Raw genomic sequence first — 18,396 nt, forward strand, 5'->3', positions numbered from 1 at the left:
CGCCGACGATAGGTTGACCTTGACGTTCAGGATGCCCATCAGCTTCTGCCAGAAACTTGAGATGAACTGGCGCCCCCGGTCGGACAGGATAGACCGTGGTAGGCCGTGTACCTTGAACACGTGGTCTATGAACATCTTGGCTGTCTGTTCCGCTGTGGCCACCTTCGTGCAAGGAATGAAGTGGGCCATCTTGGTGAACAAGTCCACTACCACGAGTACCGCTGTCTTGCCTCGCGAGCTGGGCAGATCTGTGACGAAGTCCAGGGCCACTTTCTCCCACGGCTCAAGGGGCGTCTGTAGCGGTTCCAGCAATCCCGCCGGCGGCCTGTGTACTGGTTTGGCTCTTTGGCATGTGTCGCACCTCTTGACGTAATCCTCGACTTCTCCCCTCATCTTGGGCCACCAAAAGTCTCTGGCTACTAATTCCACCGTCTTCTCTTTGCCGAAGTGCCCGGCGCTGGGTGCGTCGTGTAACTGCTGCAGTACCTTCGCGTGGAGGTCGTCTCCCGGCACGTAGAGGGCCCCTTTGCGGATGAGCAGTCCGTCGCGTATCTGAAACTGGTCGTCCTTCGCTGTGCCGCTTCGCACCTCCTCCATCTTGGATCGTGCGAAGGAGTCTGTCTGCAGCGCGCGACGTACTGCGTCCAGGTCCACCGTGGCTGCGGCGCATGCCCACGCTTTCGGTGCGAAAATGTGCTTGGCTGCCGCCGGTGCCTCTGCCTCGAGATACTGCGGCTTCCTGGATAGCGCATCCGCCATGATGTTGCTGTCTCCTGGGATGTATTCTATTCTGAAGTCGAAATCTGCAAAGAACTCCGCCCATCGGATGTGTCTCTGGTTCAGGAACCGCGTCGTACGCCAGTACTCCAGGTTCTTGTGGTCCGTGCGAACTTGCACTGTGTGTTTGGCTCCGATGAGGAAGTGCTGCCACGCCTTGAAGGCTGCATGAATGGCCAGCAGTTCCCTGTCCCAGATGGTGTAGTTCTGCTCCGACTTGCTGAGTTTCCTGGAGTAGAAAGCGCACGGCCTCCAGTTTCCTTGCGGATCTTGCTGCAACAGGACTGCCCCCACGGCTCTGTCGGAGGCATCCGTTTCAACCCTCATGGGTTTGCTGGGGTTCACATGTAGCAGTTGTTCTTCAGATGCGAAGAGTCGCTTGAGCTCCTGAAAGGACTTCTCCGCCTGCTCCGTCCAGATGAACTTCTTCTTCTTGGAGCTGAGGGTGTCTGTGATGGCCGCCGTTTGCATCGCGAACGTCTCCTTTGCAGACATAGATTGCAACTCTAAACAAAAAAGAGGAAAAATCTAGCTAAGGCCTGCCTCTGCCTAAAGCTGTTCCTTTCTGCTTCCCCACCCCATTCCCGCTTTTGCCTCTTGAATTAAACAATGCTTCTCTCTCTCTCTCTCTCTCTCTCTCTCTCTCTCACACACACACACACACACACACACAGAGAGAGAGAGAGAGAGAGAGAGAGAGAGTGTCTCTTACAGGGAGAGTTCAGAATCCTGAGTTCTGACATCCAAAAAGGTGTTGAGCCTGATCTACGTTCTTTGCTTTGCCCAAGAGGCCCAAACCAGAGAGGACTCATCAGACAACTGCCCCCCCCCCATTTCCTTTTTTAATTGTGCCTTAAAAAAGGAGGGGAGAGGATATTTTGTAATATTTACTGACTTTATGTTTTCTAGGATGAAATCGGGGCCTTTGAAAGTGTGTCAGGGTCCCATTGCTTCTGCAGCACAAATAAAGCCCCTCTTCCCCACAAGTTCAGGTCTGTGGGGCTTCTGCACCAGGAAATGTCCTAACTCTGATTTCTTCTTTCTTTGCTCTTCTTGCCTTGCCTTTCTCTCTCTCTCGCTCTCTCTCTGCTATTTTGACTTTTTATTTATTCTTTTGCTTGTGTATGTCCCCTTCCTTTTGTTTTTCTTTGTTTGCCTCTGTGTTTGCTCAGATGGCTTTGGAGCTGCTCCTGTGTTCGGCAGCCCTCCCACTTATTGGGGCTCCCCTGGGTTCGGAGGGGTGCCAGCATTCGGTTCAGCCCCAGCCTTTGCAAGCCCTCTGGGCTCGACAGGAGGCAAAGTCTTCGGAGAGGGGACGGCGGCTGCCAACGCTGGAAGATTCGGGTAAGCCACAACAACAACAGCAACAAAACAACAGGGTCTTGGGAGGGGGGGTTGCAGTGATATCCAGGTGCCCCATTTTTCTTTTTTAGTTTGAATAAATATTCTGCAAGCCACCCTTCATTTCACTACATTTCATTATTGTAATGGTTATAAGGGGTTACTTGTGCGTAAGTTGCCGTTACTTTCGGCTAGATTGCCTGGCTAACCATGCCTCGGCTGACAGCCCTCACTCCGTGGCCGTTCAATCGCTTGCAGAATCCGTCAGTGGGCGTTTCTTGAACCTCTTCCAGCATAGAAGTTGTTTGACGCCAAGTCTCCGCCTACTCTCCCTGCGCGGGACTCTTCTGCGCAAGGAAGGAGTGGGCAGAGGCGTGCCCGTGCTCTCTCCACTAGTCTCGGGCGAAGAGTCTTGGAGACCCCTCTCCGAATCCTCCATCTCCCTCCCTTCTCTACTGGTGTTGCGCTGAATTCCTTCCCCCTGCTGGTCCCCTCTCCTGCATCGCTCGGGAGCCTTGCCTCCACCTCTCGCTCCGATGTCAGTTCCCTGACATCCACCTCCCTCCCAGGACCCCCTCCACCCCCGGCCCAACCCTGTGACGTAACTTCGTCTCCCTCTTCGGCCGACGATGCAGGGAATCCCCGGAAGGAGCTGCCGTCATCCTCTGAGGACTCAAACCCCGCTTCCCACCCGCTCCGATTTCTTCGTGCGGGACGGGCTTCCCAGTCCGATTCCTCCTCCTCTGACGTTTCTCCTCCTTCCTCTTCGGAAGCAGGAAAACCCACAAAATCCTCTTCCTCGTCTGTGGTCCCAAATTGCTCCTCCCAGAATCTCTCTATTGGTTTGGGCTTACCCGGATACCTGTCGTGGAACTCCTCCACAAGATATCCATCATCTATCTCCCCCGCGGGAACCCACGTGTTTTCTGACTCGGGTTCTCCTTCCCAAGCTACTAGGTACTCCACCTGCCGCCCCCGCCACCGCAAATCTAGGATTTCCATCGCTTGGTTGTGGTGTTCCCTCTCCTCTACTTGCGGGTGTGTGATGCCTTCTCCCTCTCCCCCCTGGAACTCCCGTTCCCCCCTGTACGGCGAGAGTAGGGACCTATGAAACACCGGGTGGATTTTCATGCTGTCTGGCTACTTGAGCCTGAATGCCACAGGGTTCACTTGCTGCGTTACCTCAAAGGGTCCCAGCCGTTTTGGCCGTAGCTTCTTGCACCCTCCCTTAAAGGGTAGCCCTTGGGTGGACAACCACACCCGGTCCCCCACCCTTATAGTCTCCCCTTCCCGGCGACGCTTGTCTGCTCGCCTCTTGTAAACTTCCTTGGCCCTTTCCAAGTTCATCTTAAGTTGGTGGTGCAGGGCCTCCATTTCTTCCACAAACTGTTCTGCCGCAGGCACGCTCCACCCTTCCTCCCCCCTCCCGGGAAAGGCCCTGGGGTGACACCCATAATTGGCCATGAACGGGCTCATCCCCGTGGACACATGCTCAGCGTTATTGTACGCAAATTCAGTCAGCGCTAGTCTCTACCCAATCGTTCTGTCTCCCGTTGACGTAGCAGCGTAGGTATTGCTGTAAAATACTGTTCGCTCTCTCTGCTTGCCCGTTGGTCTCCGGGTGTCTCGCCGTCGAGAATCCCACCTCCACCTGCAATAAGTTCATGAGCCTCCTCCAGAACCGCAAGGTAAATTGTTTCCTGCGATCCGAGATGACCCTCGAAGGAGCTCCATGCAGCCTGAAGATGTGATCAACAAACCACCTGGCCGTTTCCTCTGCCGTTACTGGATGTGAGCAAGCTATGAAGTGGCACATTATGGTTAGCAGATCCACTACTACCATGACTGCTGTCTTCCCTCTAGACTTGGGCAAATCTGTCATAAAATCGACGGACACCACCTCCCAGGGTCTTCCCGGTGTGGGTAAGGGTTCCAGCAACCCTGCTGGGGCAGCCCTCTCCCCTTTAGCCCGTTGGCAGCAGTCACACCCACGTACATACTCTCGTACATCTTCCCTCACCCTTGGCCACCAGAACTGCCTGGTAACCAGCAACATGGTTTTGTATTGACCAAAGTGCCCCGCCGTTGGGTTGTCGTGAAGCTGTTTGAGCACCCTTTCCCTCAAGGTCTCCCCTGGTACGTACATCGCCCCCTTGTAGTACAGCAGTCCTTCCCTTTCCTCAAAGCCTCCCTGGTTTCCCCTCGCTTCCCGGAGTTCCCTGATTTTTGTTTGAGCGAATTCGTCGTGGCGAATCAGCTCGGTTAGTTCTCGTTTCCCAACCAACGCTCCCCCACACACCCATCGTTCCTCTGCGAACACGTGTCTCACTTCCGGCGGTCCCTCTCCTTCCGTGTACTCCGGCTTCCTGGACAGCGTGTCTGCCCTTACGTTCTCTTCTCCCGGCACGTACCGGATCTCGAAGAAGAACTTGGAGAACTCCTGTGCCCATCGAATCTGTCTCTGGTTGAGAACTCGAGCCGTTCTCCAGTATTCCAAGTTCTTGTGGTCCGTGCACACCTGGATCTTGTGCTGGGCTCCTATTAGCAGATGTCTCCACTGCCGAAAGGCTGCGTAAATTGCAAGCAGTTCGCGATCATACACCGTGTAGTTTTGTTCCGACTTGCTCAGCTTCCGCGAGAAAAAGGCGCACGGTCTCCAGGCTTGCTGCCCCCCCCCGGCTGCAACAACACCGCTCCGATGGCCCGATCCGACACGTCTGTCTCCATCCTCATTGGCTTCTGCAGATCCACGTGCAGGAGTTGCTCCTCCGAAGCGAACGCCTTCTTCAGTCTTTCGAAGGATTGTTGGGCACTTTCTGTCCAGACGAACTTCCTTTTGCTACTGAGACAATCCGTGATGGGTGCGGTCAAGTGGGCGAAGTTTTTGATGAACTTCTGGTAGAAGTTGCTGAACCCGAGGAACCTCTGCACATCCTTTCGTGTTTTGGAGGTCTTCCAGTCCAGCACCGCCTGCACCTTGCTGGGGTCCATAGCTAGGCCCCTGTCCGACAACTTGTACCCCAGAAATTCCACTTCCCTGGCATGAAATAGGCACTTCTCCAGCTTGACCCACAACTGGTGCTTCTGCAGTCTCTTTAGCACTTCCCTGACGTCCTTGACATGCTGTTTCTCATTGTCCGAATAGATTAGGACGTCGTCCAGAAACGCTACGCAGTTCTTGTACAGCAGGGAACCCAACACGTGGTGCATGAAGGCTTGAAAACAGGCGGAGCCTGACTGTAATCCAAACGGCATGACTAAGTACTCAAAGGCCCCTAGGGGGGTGAACATGGTGGTTTTCCATTCGTCCCCCTCCCTCATCCTAATCAAATTGTACGCTCCCCTGAGGTCCAGCTTGGTGAAGATCTTTCCCTTCCTCACCCGTGTTAAAATGTCATCAATTCTGGGCATTGGGAAGGTCACGGGTTCTGATACAAGGTTTAACGCCCTATAGTCTACGACCAATCTGGGCTAATTCGTGTTCTTTTTGTCCACAAACAACACCGGACTGCCCCCCACTGCCTTAGATTCTCTTATGAAACCTCTTTTCAGGTTCTTGTCAATAAAGTCCCGCAACTCCTGCATCTCCCGGTCCGACATGGCATACAGCTTACCCACCGGCAGCTGAGACCCTGGGAGTAAGTTGATTTGGCAGCCAAAGGGCCTATGTGGTGGTAGCCAGTCCGCCTCCCTCTCACTGAAGACCTCCTGCAGGTCAGCATACTGTGGCGGCACCTCTCCTCTCGGCTCCACCGTTATTCCCGCCACTCTGGCCACCCTCAACCTTGGCTTTTCCTCCCCTAGACAGTGTTCCAAACAGTGAGCTGACCCAAAGGTGACTGTCCGTTGATGCCAAGCCACTACTGGATCATGTAGTGCTAGCCAGCTCATGCCTAATATTATTGGGGGTCCCACCAGTGTGGCCACGTGAAAGGCGATGGTTTCCGTGTGCCTGGAAACCCTCATTCTCATTGGTGGGGTTTGATGCGTCACCTCCCCTCCCAGCAGTTCCCTGCCATCTATCGTTGTGACTTGGAGGGGAAAATCCAGGGGCAGTAGGTGGAGTTGGTGCTCTAGAGCGAAGTCCTTGCTGAAGAAATTGCAGGAGCTGCCTGAATCCAGCATTCCCTTCACCTTGACTGGGTGTCCATTTGGGAGTTCTAGCACCACCTCTATGGCTATTGACGCCTTGGGGGGGTCTGGTTGGGGCACTTCAATTAGATGCTGGCCTGGCTGCTGTGCCTGCTGATTGGCAGCCAAGCGTTGGCGTTTCCCTGCACCTTCTCCTCTACCCCCTCCTCCTCACCACCAGCGGCTCCCACCATCCCTTGCCAAGCCTTTCTTTGTGGACAGGCCTTGGCAAAATGTCCTGGCCGTTGGCAGAGGAAACACTTCTTGGTCCCTTTGCAATCTTTTCCCTCCCTCTTGCACCTTCCGCTGGCATTTGAAACCTCGCGCGCGCGTGCTCCATCGATTTCCATTGGCTCAACGGACTGGGAAGGCTGCCTTGGCATCTCAGGAATGTGGTAGTCAAGGCAACGCTCTCCTCTCCCCTCCCGCCTCTCCAAAGCGCGCGCTTCCTGTCTCACTCCTATCGCAAGCACAGCTTTGGTCAATTCATCCATCGATTGTGTGCGGGGCGTGCGGGAGAGCTCGTCCTTCACAGCTGGGGACAACCCCTCCTCAAACAGCATTTGTATAGGTGGAGAATCTGGGTCCACTCTAGCCGGTGTATTAACATTGCGAAACGGGACCAATAGTCTCTAACTGATAGGTTCCCCTGCTTGCACCCCATCACTTCCCGCCTGGTCACACTCTGTTCCACTTGGCTGGAATACATCGCGTCCAAAGCCTGAAAGAACTTCTGAAGGTCCCTCAAGGCAGCATTCTGCGTGGCCATTAGGGGTCTGACCCATTCACGCGCCCCATCCTGCAGATGCCCCATGATATATGCCACCCTCTCTGCGTCATCAGCAAAGTCATCGTGCTGCAGTTCCAAAGCGTACTCTATTTCCGTTCGGAACGCGTTATAGTCCTGGGGCATCCCCCCAAACTTGTGTACCAGTCCTGGCACCTTCCTTGCGACGGGGGTGGGTCTGACCTGCGCATCCTGAGCTCGCCTTTCATCCAGCCGTGCCGTCAGCAGAACTACACGCTGTTCCAAATCTCGGTTCCTCTCCACCAGATTCTGCACACTTGCAGCTTGCTCCGCGGCGCCGGCACCTCCAGTCTGACTCATGGTCTCCTGCCTGTGCACAAGTAACGTCAGTGACTGACGGATTGCTGTAATGGTTATAAGGGGTTACTTGTGCATAAGTTGCCGTTACTTTCGGCTAGATTGCCTGGCTAACCATGCCTCGGCTGACAGCCCTCACTCCGTGGCCGTTCAGTCGCTTGCAGAATCCGTCAGTGGGCGTTTCTTGAACCTCTTCCAGCATAGAAGTTGTTTGACGCCAAGTCTCCGCCTACTCTCCCTGCGCGGGACTCTTCTGCGCAAGGAAGGAGTGGGCAGAGGCGTGCCCGTGCTCTCTCCACTAGTCTCGGGCGAAGAGTCTTGGAGACCCCTCTCCGAATCCTCCATCTCCCTCCCTTCTCTACTGGTGTTGCGCTGAATTCCTTCCCCCCTGCTGGTCCCCTCTCCTGCATTGCTCGGGAGCCTTGCCTCCACCTCTCACTCCGATGTCAGTTCCCTGACAATTATATTGATTTCTTTAATCAGATTTCTTATTTACCCTTTGCCAGAAGGTCCTGGGGCAGGTAACAGCAATGAATTACAGTCATACCTCATATTACGTTTGCTTCATGATACTTTTTTTCAGGTTACGTCCCGCGGCGACCGGGAAGTACCAGAAAGGATTACTTCCAGGTTTTGCGGCTCACGCATGTGCAGATGCACAAAATGACGTCACGCGCATGTGCAGAAGCGGTGAATTGCAACCTACGCGTTCGCAGACGTGGCACTGCGGGTTACGTTCTATTCATGTTGCAAACGGGCCTCCAGAACGGATCCCGTTCGCAACCAGAGGTATCACTGTATACAATTTCCACCAAACCCCACCCACCTGTGCAAGGGACAGTTGCCATTGTGCAGTCAGGAACCTTAAAGCCAGGGAAGCTTGCTTTCATTGCAAATCACCAAGCTGGTTAGGATTGGCTGCACTACAGAGTTCCCCATGGAGAACTGTGATAGCAAAGTGAGCTGGGATTGGAAGTCAAGCAGTGCCTATCAGCTTACTTCAAGCTCCATGGGGCTGCTGCTGCCAGCTGATCTTTGGTGCTTGCAAAGAGCCAAACCCAGGGAGCCCCTGCTTAGTGCATTGAAACCTTGACCATCAGCTGATCAGTGGTACTACAACACACTGTGCTATTCTATTTACCAGCCTTGTACAGTGCTTTGAAGTCCTCATTGTGGGGACTTCAAAGCACCCCATTGCCTGATGTCATTGTGATGTCAGTTGATTGGCAGGCAGGTGGCTCTGTTAATAAAAGGAAGGCAGATGCACCTCACCAAGGAGGGCATTCCACCAACAGGGAGCCACCATTGAGCAGACCCTGTCTGGGTAGAACACCAATCCAGGCAGCAGTACCAACATGGCCTCCCTTGCCATCTACAGCACCCAAGTTGGCTGATTATGGATTTCTGCCTTCATCTAGCTCTTTTGCTTCACTTATCTTTTTTAAAAGCCACACCCTCTTTAACCCACTGCTTGCTCCTGCTCTCTGTTCCACAGGTTTGGTGGCACAGCCAACACAGTGTCATTCAGAACACTGGCAAGCCAGAACACCCCTACCTTTGGATCCCTCTCTCAGCAGCCTACGGGTTTTGGCACACAAGGCACTGGCTTCTCCGCTTTCGGGTCGAGTGGAGGAGGAGGTATGAGCTGTTCTTGACCCTAAATAGGAGGGAGCTTGGAGAGGTGGGAGCGTGGGGAGCTTCAGCACTTGGTCAGTCATAAACTGTTAGGGGCTGGATTTCAGATGCAAACCAAGCTTAATCGTATCTTAAAGGGGAGCAGGGGTTGCTTTTTAATTTTTTATTGCATTTATGTCCCACCTTTCTCTCCAAGTTGCTCAGGGTGGTGTACATGGTTTCTCTCCCTCATTCAACGACTCACAACAACCCTGTGAGGTAGGTTAGGCTGAGAGGCAATGACTGGCTCAAGGTCACACCCAGTGAACTTTGTGGCTGAGCATGGATTTAAACCCTAGTCCAACACTTTTAACTGGCTACACCACACTGGCTCTCTGTTGGAGAGACTGAGGGACATAACTGTATCCAGCGTACATCCTTTCTATTCCCTTTGGGGGTGGGAAAATAGAAAAAAATGTATATGTTTAACCACACTTTTAAAACCTTTATGTGAGGGTTAGAGCCTTTTTAACCACCTAGAGACAATTGCAGTTAAGCAGTACATAAATTGTTTAAATATTTTTAGCAATTTACAAAACACACCAAAGCTGATGTTAAGCCCCCAAACCCAGAAACCTTCCGCCGCCATTCATTTCTCGGGCTTATTGCTCTCTGCACCTTCTGAGTAGGAGTTTGCAAAGTCTGCTCATGAGCATGTGCAGAGTTTCCATCCCCTTGTCCTTGCCCTCCACCTGGTTCTTAGATGTTTTGAGGATTTTTTTCTCAGAACAGGGAAAATGGAAGTCCTCCTTCACACAGCCCATAATTAAAATTTGCTCTCACAAGAAGTAGTTACAGCCACTAACTTGGGTGGCTCTAAAAGGGGGTTGGACAAATTCAAGGAGGAATTAGGCTGTGTTCTACCTCTGCTGTCAGAGGGAAGGTGCCCCCAGTTGCTGGGAATCACCTCCAAGAAGCTGCTAATGGTTGACAGTACTGAGCTAGATGGAACCAATGGTCTGACTCTTTAGAAGGCAGCTCCCTCTGTGTATGAATTAAAAGAAGAGCTTTGGTTGCGGGTTAGAGTTAAACACTAGATGGAGAACTGGTGTGATTGGATACTGGTTAGGGGGCAGAGAGAAACTGTGCTGATGTGACAGTGTGGCTTTGAGGCTGGCTTGGAATCCTGACACCGTTCCTTAATGTGTGTTTTGTAATATAACCTATCCAATAACCCCTTTAACATTGCATTTCCCCTCACCCCTTACAGGCTTTGGCTTTGGATCGTCTAATGTGTAAGTCTCTCTCGTGCTGCCTTCCATGTTGTCGGTAGGTTTTTTCGGTTTATTTTGTGCCAGAAAGAGAGCTGCTTTTGAGGTGAAATATATTATTAAATATGGTAATCCCTGCTTGAATTTTGAATCAGCAAGAGATGACTGTGGGCTTTGTTCCCTCTCTCATTTCCCCTTGTAATAACATTAATGAGAAGCTTAAGATCTAGAAGGCAGTGTTTCTCCTGGGGACCTGATCCTCCCTTAGAAATAGGCTGATCTTTTCTTCTATTCTTCACCCTGCACTTTTTTCCTTTGTAAAAGTAGGACTTTAAGCAACTATTTTTGGAATGCTCCACAAAGTGGGAACTCAGTAAATGCTCTGTGGGTTGCAGAGCTCTCCTGAGTAAACTGAGGCAGCAGTGTGTCCACCATTGGAAAAGTTCCTGAAAGCCACAAGCACTGTGTGCCAAAGCAGGCTTTGCCATCCTGGTACAGCACCCATCAGTCTTGGCCTGCAGAGGCATTGTGAGACTCCCATCTCCCCATCAGCCCCAGGCAGTAGTCTAAAATATATGGAGCATCACAGGTGGTCAAAATCTGTGCTTTTTGTTGTTGTTGTTATTGTTATTAGTATTATTAACACAATTTTCATAATACAAAACAATCTCCCCTCATCTCTCAGCAGAGACAAGGGGTGTCTATAAAGTACAATAAAACAAACAGACAAACTGAAAACACTAATCCATCAGCGCTATCAAAAATCAAGTCCCGAATGTTCAAAGAAAGTTTTGTATGCTGCTGGGAGATATCAATGCTTATGAGACTGGCCAGTGGTGCAGCCTGGCAGTGATTGGCTGAGCTGCCTTTTAATTTCAGAGGTAGGAAGAGTGGGAAGAAGAATCTTGCCTGCCATTAGCTCTCAGCTGCTCAGGTCCATGAGCTTCTAAGGCCAGGCTGGTTAGGGCTGATGGGAGCTGGAGTCTTACAAGAGATCTGGCGAGCCACAGGTTTCCCCATGGAACAAGCAGGAGGAGGCCTCAGATGTGGGGGAGGTGATCTTTTGAAAAGAGTGTTGGAAAGGGGGAAGGGTCAAAAGGAGAAGGCCTGGATGTTGCGTCCCAAAAGCAAGGAAGGATTGGACTCTGATTAATAAAATACACACGAGGCTTGACCAGCAAGACTCTGGGAGGAGTGCCAATAATAATCCTGTCCACCCCTTGCCCCAGGTTGTTTTATTCACAAAAGAACTTTTTACACAGTGTTCATAAGAACCAATCAGATTTCCTCTGAGCATTTCAAAAACCCCAGTTAAACCCCAAAAGTTAAAGTTAAAACTACAAAGAGCTAATTTGAGCATGCATAGTAGTTCAGAGTAAATAAAATAGGAATCAAGGAGGAATGTTTTTAGGAAACCCGGAGGTCGTAAACAGCAGTAAACAGGAGAGGAAGGACAGGTAGTATTTACCATCTCCTTGTGAACTCTCTTCCTGGCCCTTAAGATCTATCTAAAGATTAACAAACTCCATCAAAGCTACCTTCTATCTTTATGACCCTGGATGCCTAATGAAGCAACTGGCCTGTGTTTAGAATGCTGATACGTGCCTGTCAGGCCGAGAAATACGACGGAGATGCAGAGACATGGATTGATCAGAAATCATATCAAAATGGCTCAAACCCAGTCAATGCAATGCTTTCATTGCTGACACAAATGGCTTGCTCCATATTTTTTATAATTCCTCATAGCAATCCCACCTGATCACTACACTGGAGAGGCAGCCTGAGAGGGTAAGGGGAAAAAAACTGGTACAAGAAAGACAAAGCAAGGCCACATATCCAGACACCAGGAGCTACAGAGGGGAATCATATTTCTTTCTTTCTTTTTAAAAAGCATTTTTACCTGTTCTTCTGCCAGAAAGTCTCCTAGAGTAACTTACATACAAGCAGTTAAAACAAAGCAGTCCCTGAGACAGAAATATTATTTATTGGTTGGGTGGGTGGGGTAGGGGGAAGGCCTCTGGACTTAGCCTCACTTGCAAGGCTTGTAGAAGTACCCAAAACAGTGCAAGGTGCCATGAAGCAAGCTAAAAATAAGCTGGGCCTTTCACCCAGGCAGATTGGCAATCTCAACACTTTTTTTTGGGGGGGGGGAATCTTGGGGAGATGTCTTCCTCCTTGGCTAATGGGGAGCAATGAGGGGAATGTGGAGCAGTGGGCACACTTGTTCTCCAGTCCTTACTCTTTGGCTATTTTTAAACCTAATAAATGCTTGTGCTTTGAAGACTCACTTGGGATGGAATATGAGAATTGGTAACACTGGGCTGTGACAAAGAGATATTTGGGTTTTTCTTCCCTTTTTTAAAAATAAGCAGCTTAAGAAGTTTGTTCCCTTTTGGGGAAAAGGGGGTCCAAGACCACTCAACTAGCCTGGACCAGTTGGAAGTCTCCTTAGAGCCCCAAACTCTCCAGGATTCTTGGATTCAGGCAAGGGTGGGGAACCTCTAACCCAGGAGCCAAATCTGACCCTCCAGGCCCCTCTCGCTCGCCCTTGGAAGTTTACAACCCTTGCCAGTTCTTTCATGTTTGCATGGATGAAGGATAGACATGCATGTGTTTGTGTAGAAACTAGCATATTGTGCAAGGGAAAAATTAACATGAATAGCCCCACCCATGTTCTCACCCTTGTTTTCTATTTTTCTTCTTTCAGATCCACCTCTGGGTTTAGCAGCTGGAGAAGCTGAAAGGATGCCTGTCCATGTTGTGCTTCTATTGGGTGGGCAGGAGTGAAGTGAGGAGATATACATATTGCAATTAAATGTCAGTATTTTTATTTTTAAATTAGTTTTTATTAACGATGTGTTACAAAGCAAACAAATAAGGAAAATAATCTTGCGTATCCATTTTTGATTCATAGAGTCTTTTTCACAGTTTGATTACATTCAGTATGAGACACTATTGTCATAGACATCATGTGATTGGGGGGGAAGAAACGGGAGGGAGATGGAGGGTAATATTCTTTCATTCTATTGCATCATGTTAGTGTAGAGTTTGTGTCAGCACCTCGTGGGTAGGTCCTTTATTTGTATTTTTTTAATTTGTATTGGCATTGCAAGAGATTAGGGTGTCCAGAGCTTGATTGGTTGTGTTCATTTGGTTGCAGTGCAGTTTGTTTGTATGTGTTGAGGGAGGGGAGTGTTACAATGTTTCTGACTGCTGAGAATAAGTGACTTAGAGTTTCTTGTCATATCCATGTGTGTTGTTGTCCTGGAAAATATTTAATAGGGATAGTTCTGGAGTTGCTTCTATTACCTGTTTTGTTATTGTGGTTATTTCCTGCAGCACTGATATCCAAAAGGAATGAACTTTGGGACATTCCCACCACATGTGGAGGTACTTGCCTATGGAGGTGTAGCCTCTCTAGCATTTAGATGAGGTCCCTGGGTGTATCAGTGCCAACTTCTGTGGTATTAGGTAAAGGTAAAGGGACCCCTGACCATTAGGTCCAGTCGTGACCGACTCTGGGGTTGCGGCGCTCATCTCGCTTTACTGGCTGAGGGAGCCGGCTTGCAGCTTCCGGGTCATGTGGCCAGCATGACTAAGCCACTTCTGGCGAACCAGAGCAGCACACGGAAACGCTGTTTACCTTCCCGCCGGAGCGGTACCTATTTATCTACTTGCACTTTGACGTGCTTTCGAACTGCTAAGTTGGCAGGAGCAGGGACCGAGCAACGGGAGCTCACCCTGTCGTGAGGATTCGAACCGCCGACCTTCTGATTGGCAAGTCCTAGGCTCTGTGGTTTAACCCACAGCACCACCAAGTACCATCTATAGATAAGTTTCAAGGTAAGTTCTCTTCTTTTCGCTGAGATGGATTTAAATGGTGGTTTAGACCACATTTTTTACCATTGGGCGGGGTTTATTTTGTATCCTATGTCATGCTGCCATTGGTGAAGGGGTCTGTAGTGTCTTGGAGTAGTATTTTATATATTGTAGATACCACCCCCTTCCTGTGTCCCTCCAGTGTTAGGAGGAGATTTTCAAAATTAGCCAATGGCCTAATGGCTGCTGCTTTTGCTGCTGGATTAAGAAGGCTTGTGGTTGGTGATGGGTCAGTTGGGATACTGGAGTGTCCCCTAACCTGTCCTGTATTCCCTGTATTGATAGGGTATTGTCATTTTTATAAAAGTCAGTTTGGCGATATAGGCCTTTAGCTTGCCAGGTCTTTATTTGGATGTTTTGGGATGTGTAATGGTTCTAGGGGGTTGCTCGTGCGTAAGTTGGCACCACACCTGGCTGGGTTACCTGGGTGAACCCTTTCTGTCCGGACAGCCACCCATCCGTGGCTGTCTCAATCGCTGGCAGAATCCGTCAGTGGGCGTTTCTTGAACTTCTTCCAGCAAAGAAGTTCTTTGACGCCCAGTCTCCTCCTACTCTCCCTGAGCGGAAGTCTTCTGTGCAGGGAGGGTGTGGGCAGCGGAGGACCCGTGCTCTCCCCGCTGGTCTCCTGCGAGGAGTCCTGGAGCCTTCTCTCCGATTCCCCCATCTGCCCCCCCCTCTACTGGTGCTACACTGATTTCCTTCCCCAGCAGATGGGCTGCCTCTCTCCCTACTGGGACCCTCTCCGGCATCCCTCTGGAGCCTTCCCTCCGCCTCTGGCTCCAATGGCAGTTCCCTGACAGGATGCATGGTGGAATTGTGGGTGATGGGCCAGGAGTATTAGTGGGGGTGGGGTCAGGGCCAGTTTTCCTACTTTTTCCTTCCATGATTTAAACATGGACTGTGTGCATCCGTTTAGTGTTGTGGGAATTTCCTTAGTAAAAAGTAAAAGTGAAATTAAAATTGTGTGAATAAGAACAAGACCAGGAGTTCAATAAAAAAAAACAAAGATAAGATTAGCACAACCGGAAGGAGTGATAGGAGAACAGGCAAAACAGCTCTCCGACTTATCCGGTAGACAAACTGCAAAAAATCTAGTCCCCCCTCCCCCACGCTTCAATGGGAATAGTGCAGTGTATGACTCCTTCCGAGCTTCCTGCTTGTATTACCTACGGCTTAAAGGGGAAGAATACAGAGATGATGAAGCAAGAATAGCCACGATTGTGGGGCTTCTGGATGGGGGGGGGGGCTAGACAGCAGCTTACCCCTTACCTGATGTCCAATGACTGCGTGCTCACAAACTTACCTGCCATTTTGAAGCTCTTGGACAACATATTCAGGAATCCCGCACAAGAGGCGTAGTTGGAACAGGAGTTCCTGAACCTCAGGCAAGGAAAGGGGACAGTAGCACAGTATTGGTCCAGTTTTATGATGCACGCCCATCAACTGGGGTGGGAAGGGAAGGCCTTGATTGCCCTGTTCAAAGCGGGACTTTGCGAAAATGCCAAAGTTGAACACCTTGGAAGAGGTGGGGCAAGCCACTCTGCAGTTAGGCCTGAGATTCCAGTCATGCGACAAGATGCACAGGGGGCAAGGGAGGCCTGGGAGCCACTGAATGTATGTCCCAGTAGAGACCACGGGGCTGCCAAGTTAGGATGAAGGGGAACCCGTGCAATTGGGCTCTCTCAGAGGGGGAAGAGTGCCAGGAACCACATGGGCAGAGAGAGAGAGAAGGCAGAGGGAGCGCTTGTGTTTCACCTGTGGGTCCGCATACCACATGGCCCAACAGTGCACAGTGGGAAGGTCCCAAGGAGCCTTATCAGGGATGAGCGTGGCAACGCCAGGAGAGTGCAGAGAGATGCCGTCGGGAAAAGATCTGCCCCAACCCATTCTGGGGGCCTCAGGTTGGGAGGAGAAGGGACAGAAGGGCCTCCGCCTGGACCAGTCATACCAGTAATCACTGTGGGTTCTACGCTATGACTCCCAGATGGAAGGGGCGAGCATGTAGACATCCTCATTGATTTGGGAGCGTCAACAGACTTTATTGACGTAGACCTAGTGAGCAGGTTGGGAATAGAGACACAGACATTGGAAGCTCCTTTAGAAGTGCGGACTATAGACGGAATGCCGTTGCTGTCAGGCTGTGTCGGAGGCCACAATGCCCATAGGGCTAGAGTTGCTGGGTCATTGAGAGACCATTGCACTCTGCATCACCAGGTTGACCTCCCGACATGACCCAGTGATCTCACGGGGACAGAGATCCATGACCTTCTCATCAGCGCACTGCAAACTCCACGGTCTAGGGATGAAGACGGAGAGAATAGGTGAGGCCAACGGGTCGACGATCTGTGGGCCTCTCATTGGAGAGGAGAGACAGATACCCCCACAGTATAAGTCTTTCAGAGACGTGTTCTCTGAGGAGGCGGATAGGCTACCCCCCCCAGGCCTTATGACTGCAAAATAGACCTGGTGCCAGGGGCAGAGATACCCTCCAGCCACCTCTACTCCATGTCGGAAGCGGAGTTAGCTGAATTGAGGGAGTTTCTGCAGAAGAATTTGGAGCGGGGGTTCATACAGCCGACGAAGACTCCAGGAGGAGTTTCAATCTTCTTTGTGAACAAGGACACTTCAGAGAAAAGGTGTGTTGTAGACTATAGAAAAACCAACCAGCGCATGATTCCCAGTCGTTACCCATTGCCGTGGATTGGGGATCTACTGGAGAGGTTGAGGTCAGCAATTTTTTTCACGAAACTGGATCTGAGGGGGGCTTACAATCTGATACGGGTGAGACAAGGTGATGAATGGAAGATGGCCTTTAACACAAGGTATGGGACATTTGAGTATCTTGTGATGCCGTTTGGGCTACAGTCAGGCACGGCCACCTTCCAGGCATTCATCAATCATGTGCTGTCAGATCTTTTGGACAAATCAGTGGTATCCTACCTTGATGATCTTTTGATCTACTCAGAAGGCCCAGAAGAACATGTACAACACGTGAAGGAGGTGCTACAATGGCTGAGGTAACACCGACTATATGCAAAGTTGGAGAAATGCCAATTTCACGTGACAGAAGTGGAGTTCTTGGGCTACAGAATCACCCCGGAGGGGATGCACATGGACCCATCAAAGGTGCAGGCGGTAGTGTCGTGGCAAGAACCCCGGACACGAAAAGACGTGCAAAGGTTCTTAAGGTTTGCCAACTTCTACCGGAAATTTATACATTGGTACTCTGGACTCAAGGCATCAATGACAGATTGTATGAGAGGTAAACAACTGTCCCGTTGGACAGAAGAAGCCTTCGAGAAGCTCAAGACCATGTTCGCTGAGGAAAAGTATTTAGCACACCCAGACCTGCACAGGCCGATGATTGTGGAGACAGATGCATCTGACAAGGCGCTCAGGGCAGTGCTACTCCAGGCGGAGGACAAAGGGGAGCTGAGACCATGCTCCTTTCACTCTCGAAAACTAAACCCTTCGGAACAGAATTACACTATATGGGAACGGGAGTTGCTGGCCATCAAGGATGCCCTGCAAACATGGCACCATTTCCTAGAGGGAGCGCAGCACCAAGTAGAAGTACGCACCGACCAAAAAAATCTGGAATACTGGCAGACAGCCAGGCACCTGAACCAACAACAAGTTAGGTGGGTGCAATTCTTCACCAGATTCAACTTTAGAATAAAGTATGTGTCGGGAAGCCAGAATACTTTGGAACTGAAACCGTGCTGGAGCAGAGACTGATCCTCAACCCTGAGCAATTGTGGCTGGCAGTGGTGACGGCCGTGGAACGGCCCGAGTTTCCGAAGCGAACGGGGGAGGATGAGTTTGCTCGGAAGAAGAAAGAGGCGATACAAAAGGGGGAGAGCGATGCGAAGGATTTCGCAGAGAGAGGGGGGTTGCTGTACAGCGGGGGAGCCCTCTATGTCCCAGAAGAGGAACTCCAAGCCAAGGTACTCAGACAATGCCACGATAGTTCGACAGCAGGCCATTTGGGCCAATGGAAGATGGAACTCCTAGTAATGTGGGACTTCTGGTGGCCAAGGATGCAAGAGGAGGTCAAGGAGTATGTACGGGCGTATGAGACTTGTCAATGGGCAAAGAGGCCCTGTGAGACCCCAGCAGGTCTACTACAACCACTACCTACCCCACAGCGGCCGTGGGAAACCATTGCCATGAACTTCATCACCGACTTGCCAGAGTCGCAGAAACAGACAGTGATCTGGGTTGTGGTGGATCCTTTTTCAAAGATGGCACATTTTGTACCCTGCAAGAAACTACTGT

At 50.7% G+C, this 18,396-nt stretch overlaps 1 protein-coding gene across 1 annotated transcript in view; it reads left to right on the forward strand.

Moving 5' to 3' along the window:
* Positions 1-13,088, forward strand: part of LOC309333242 (nuclear pore complex protein Nup214-like) — a 39,322-nt gene extending 26,234 nt beyond the window's left edge. The window contains exons 2-5 of the mRNA XM_081846664.1: positions 1,950-2,121; positions 8,850-8,992; positions 10,239-10,263; positions 12,947-13,088. Of these exons, the coding sequence (XP_081702790.1) occupies positions 1,950-2,121; positions 8,850-8,992; positions 10,239-10,263; positions 12,947-12,980 (374 nt within the window). The 3' untranslated portion in view covers positions 12,981-13,088. The remainder of the gene's footprint in view (positions 1-1,949; positions 2,122-8,849; positions 8,993-10,238; positions 10,264-12,946) is intronic.
* The last annotated feature ends 5,308 nt before the right edge of the window (positions 13,089-18,396 follow it).

The sequence above is a fragment of the Podarcis erhardii genome (assembly GCF_964252035.2).
Source record: "Podarcis erhardii genome assembly, chromosome: W".
NCBI classification, from domain to species: domain Eukaryota; kingdom Metazoa; phylum Chordata; class Lepidosauria; order Squamata; family Lacertidae; genus Podarcis; species Podarcis erhardii.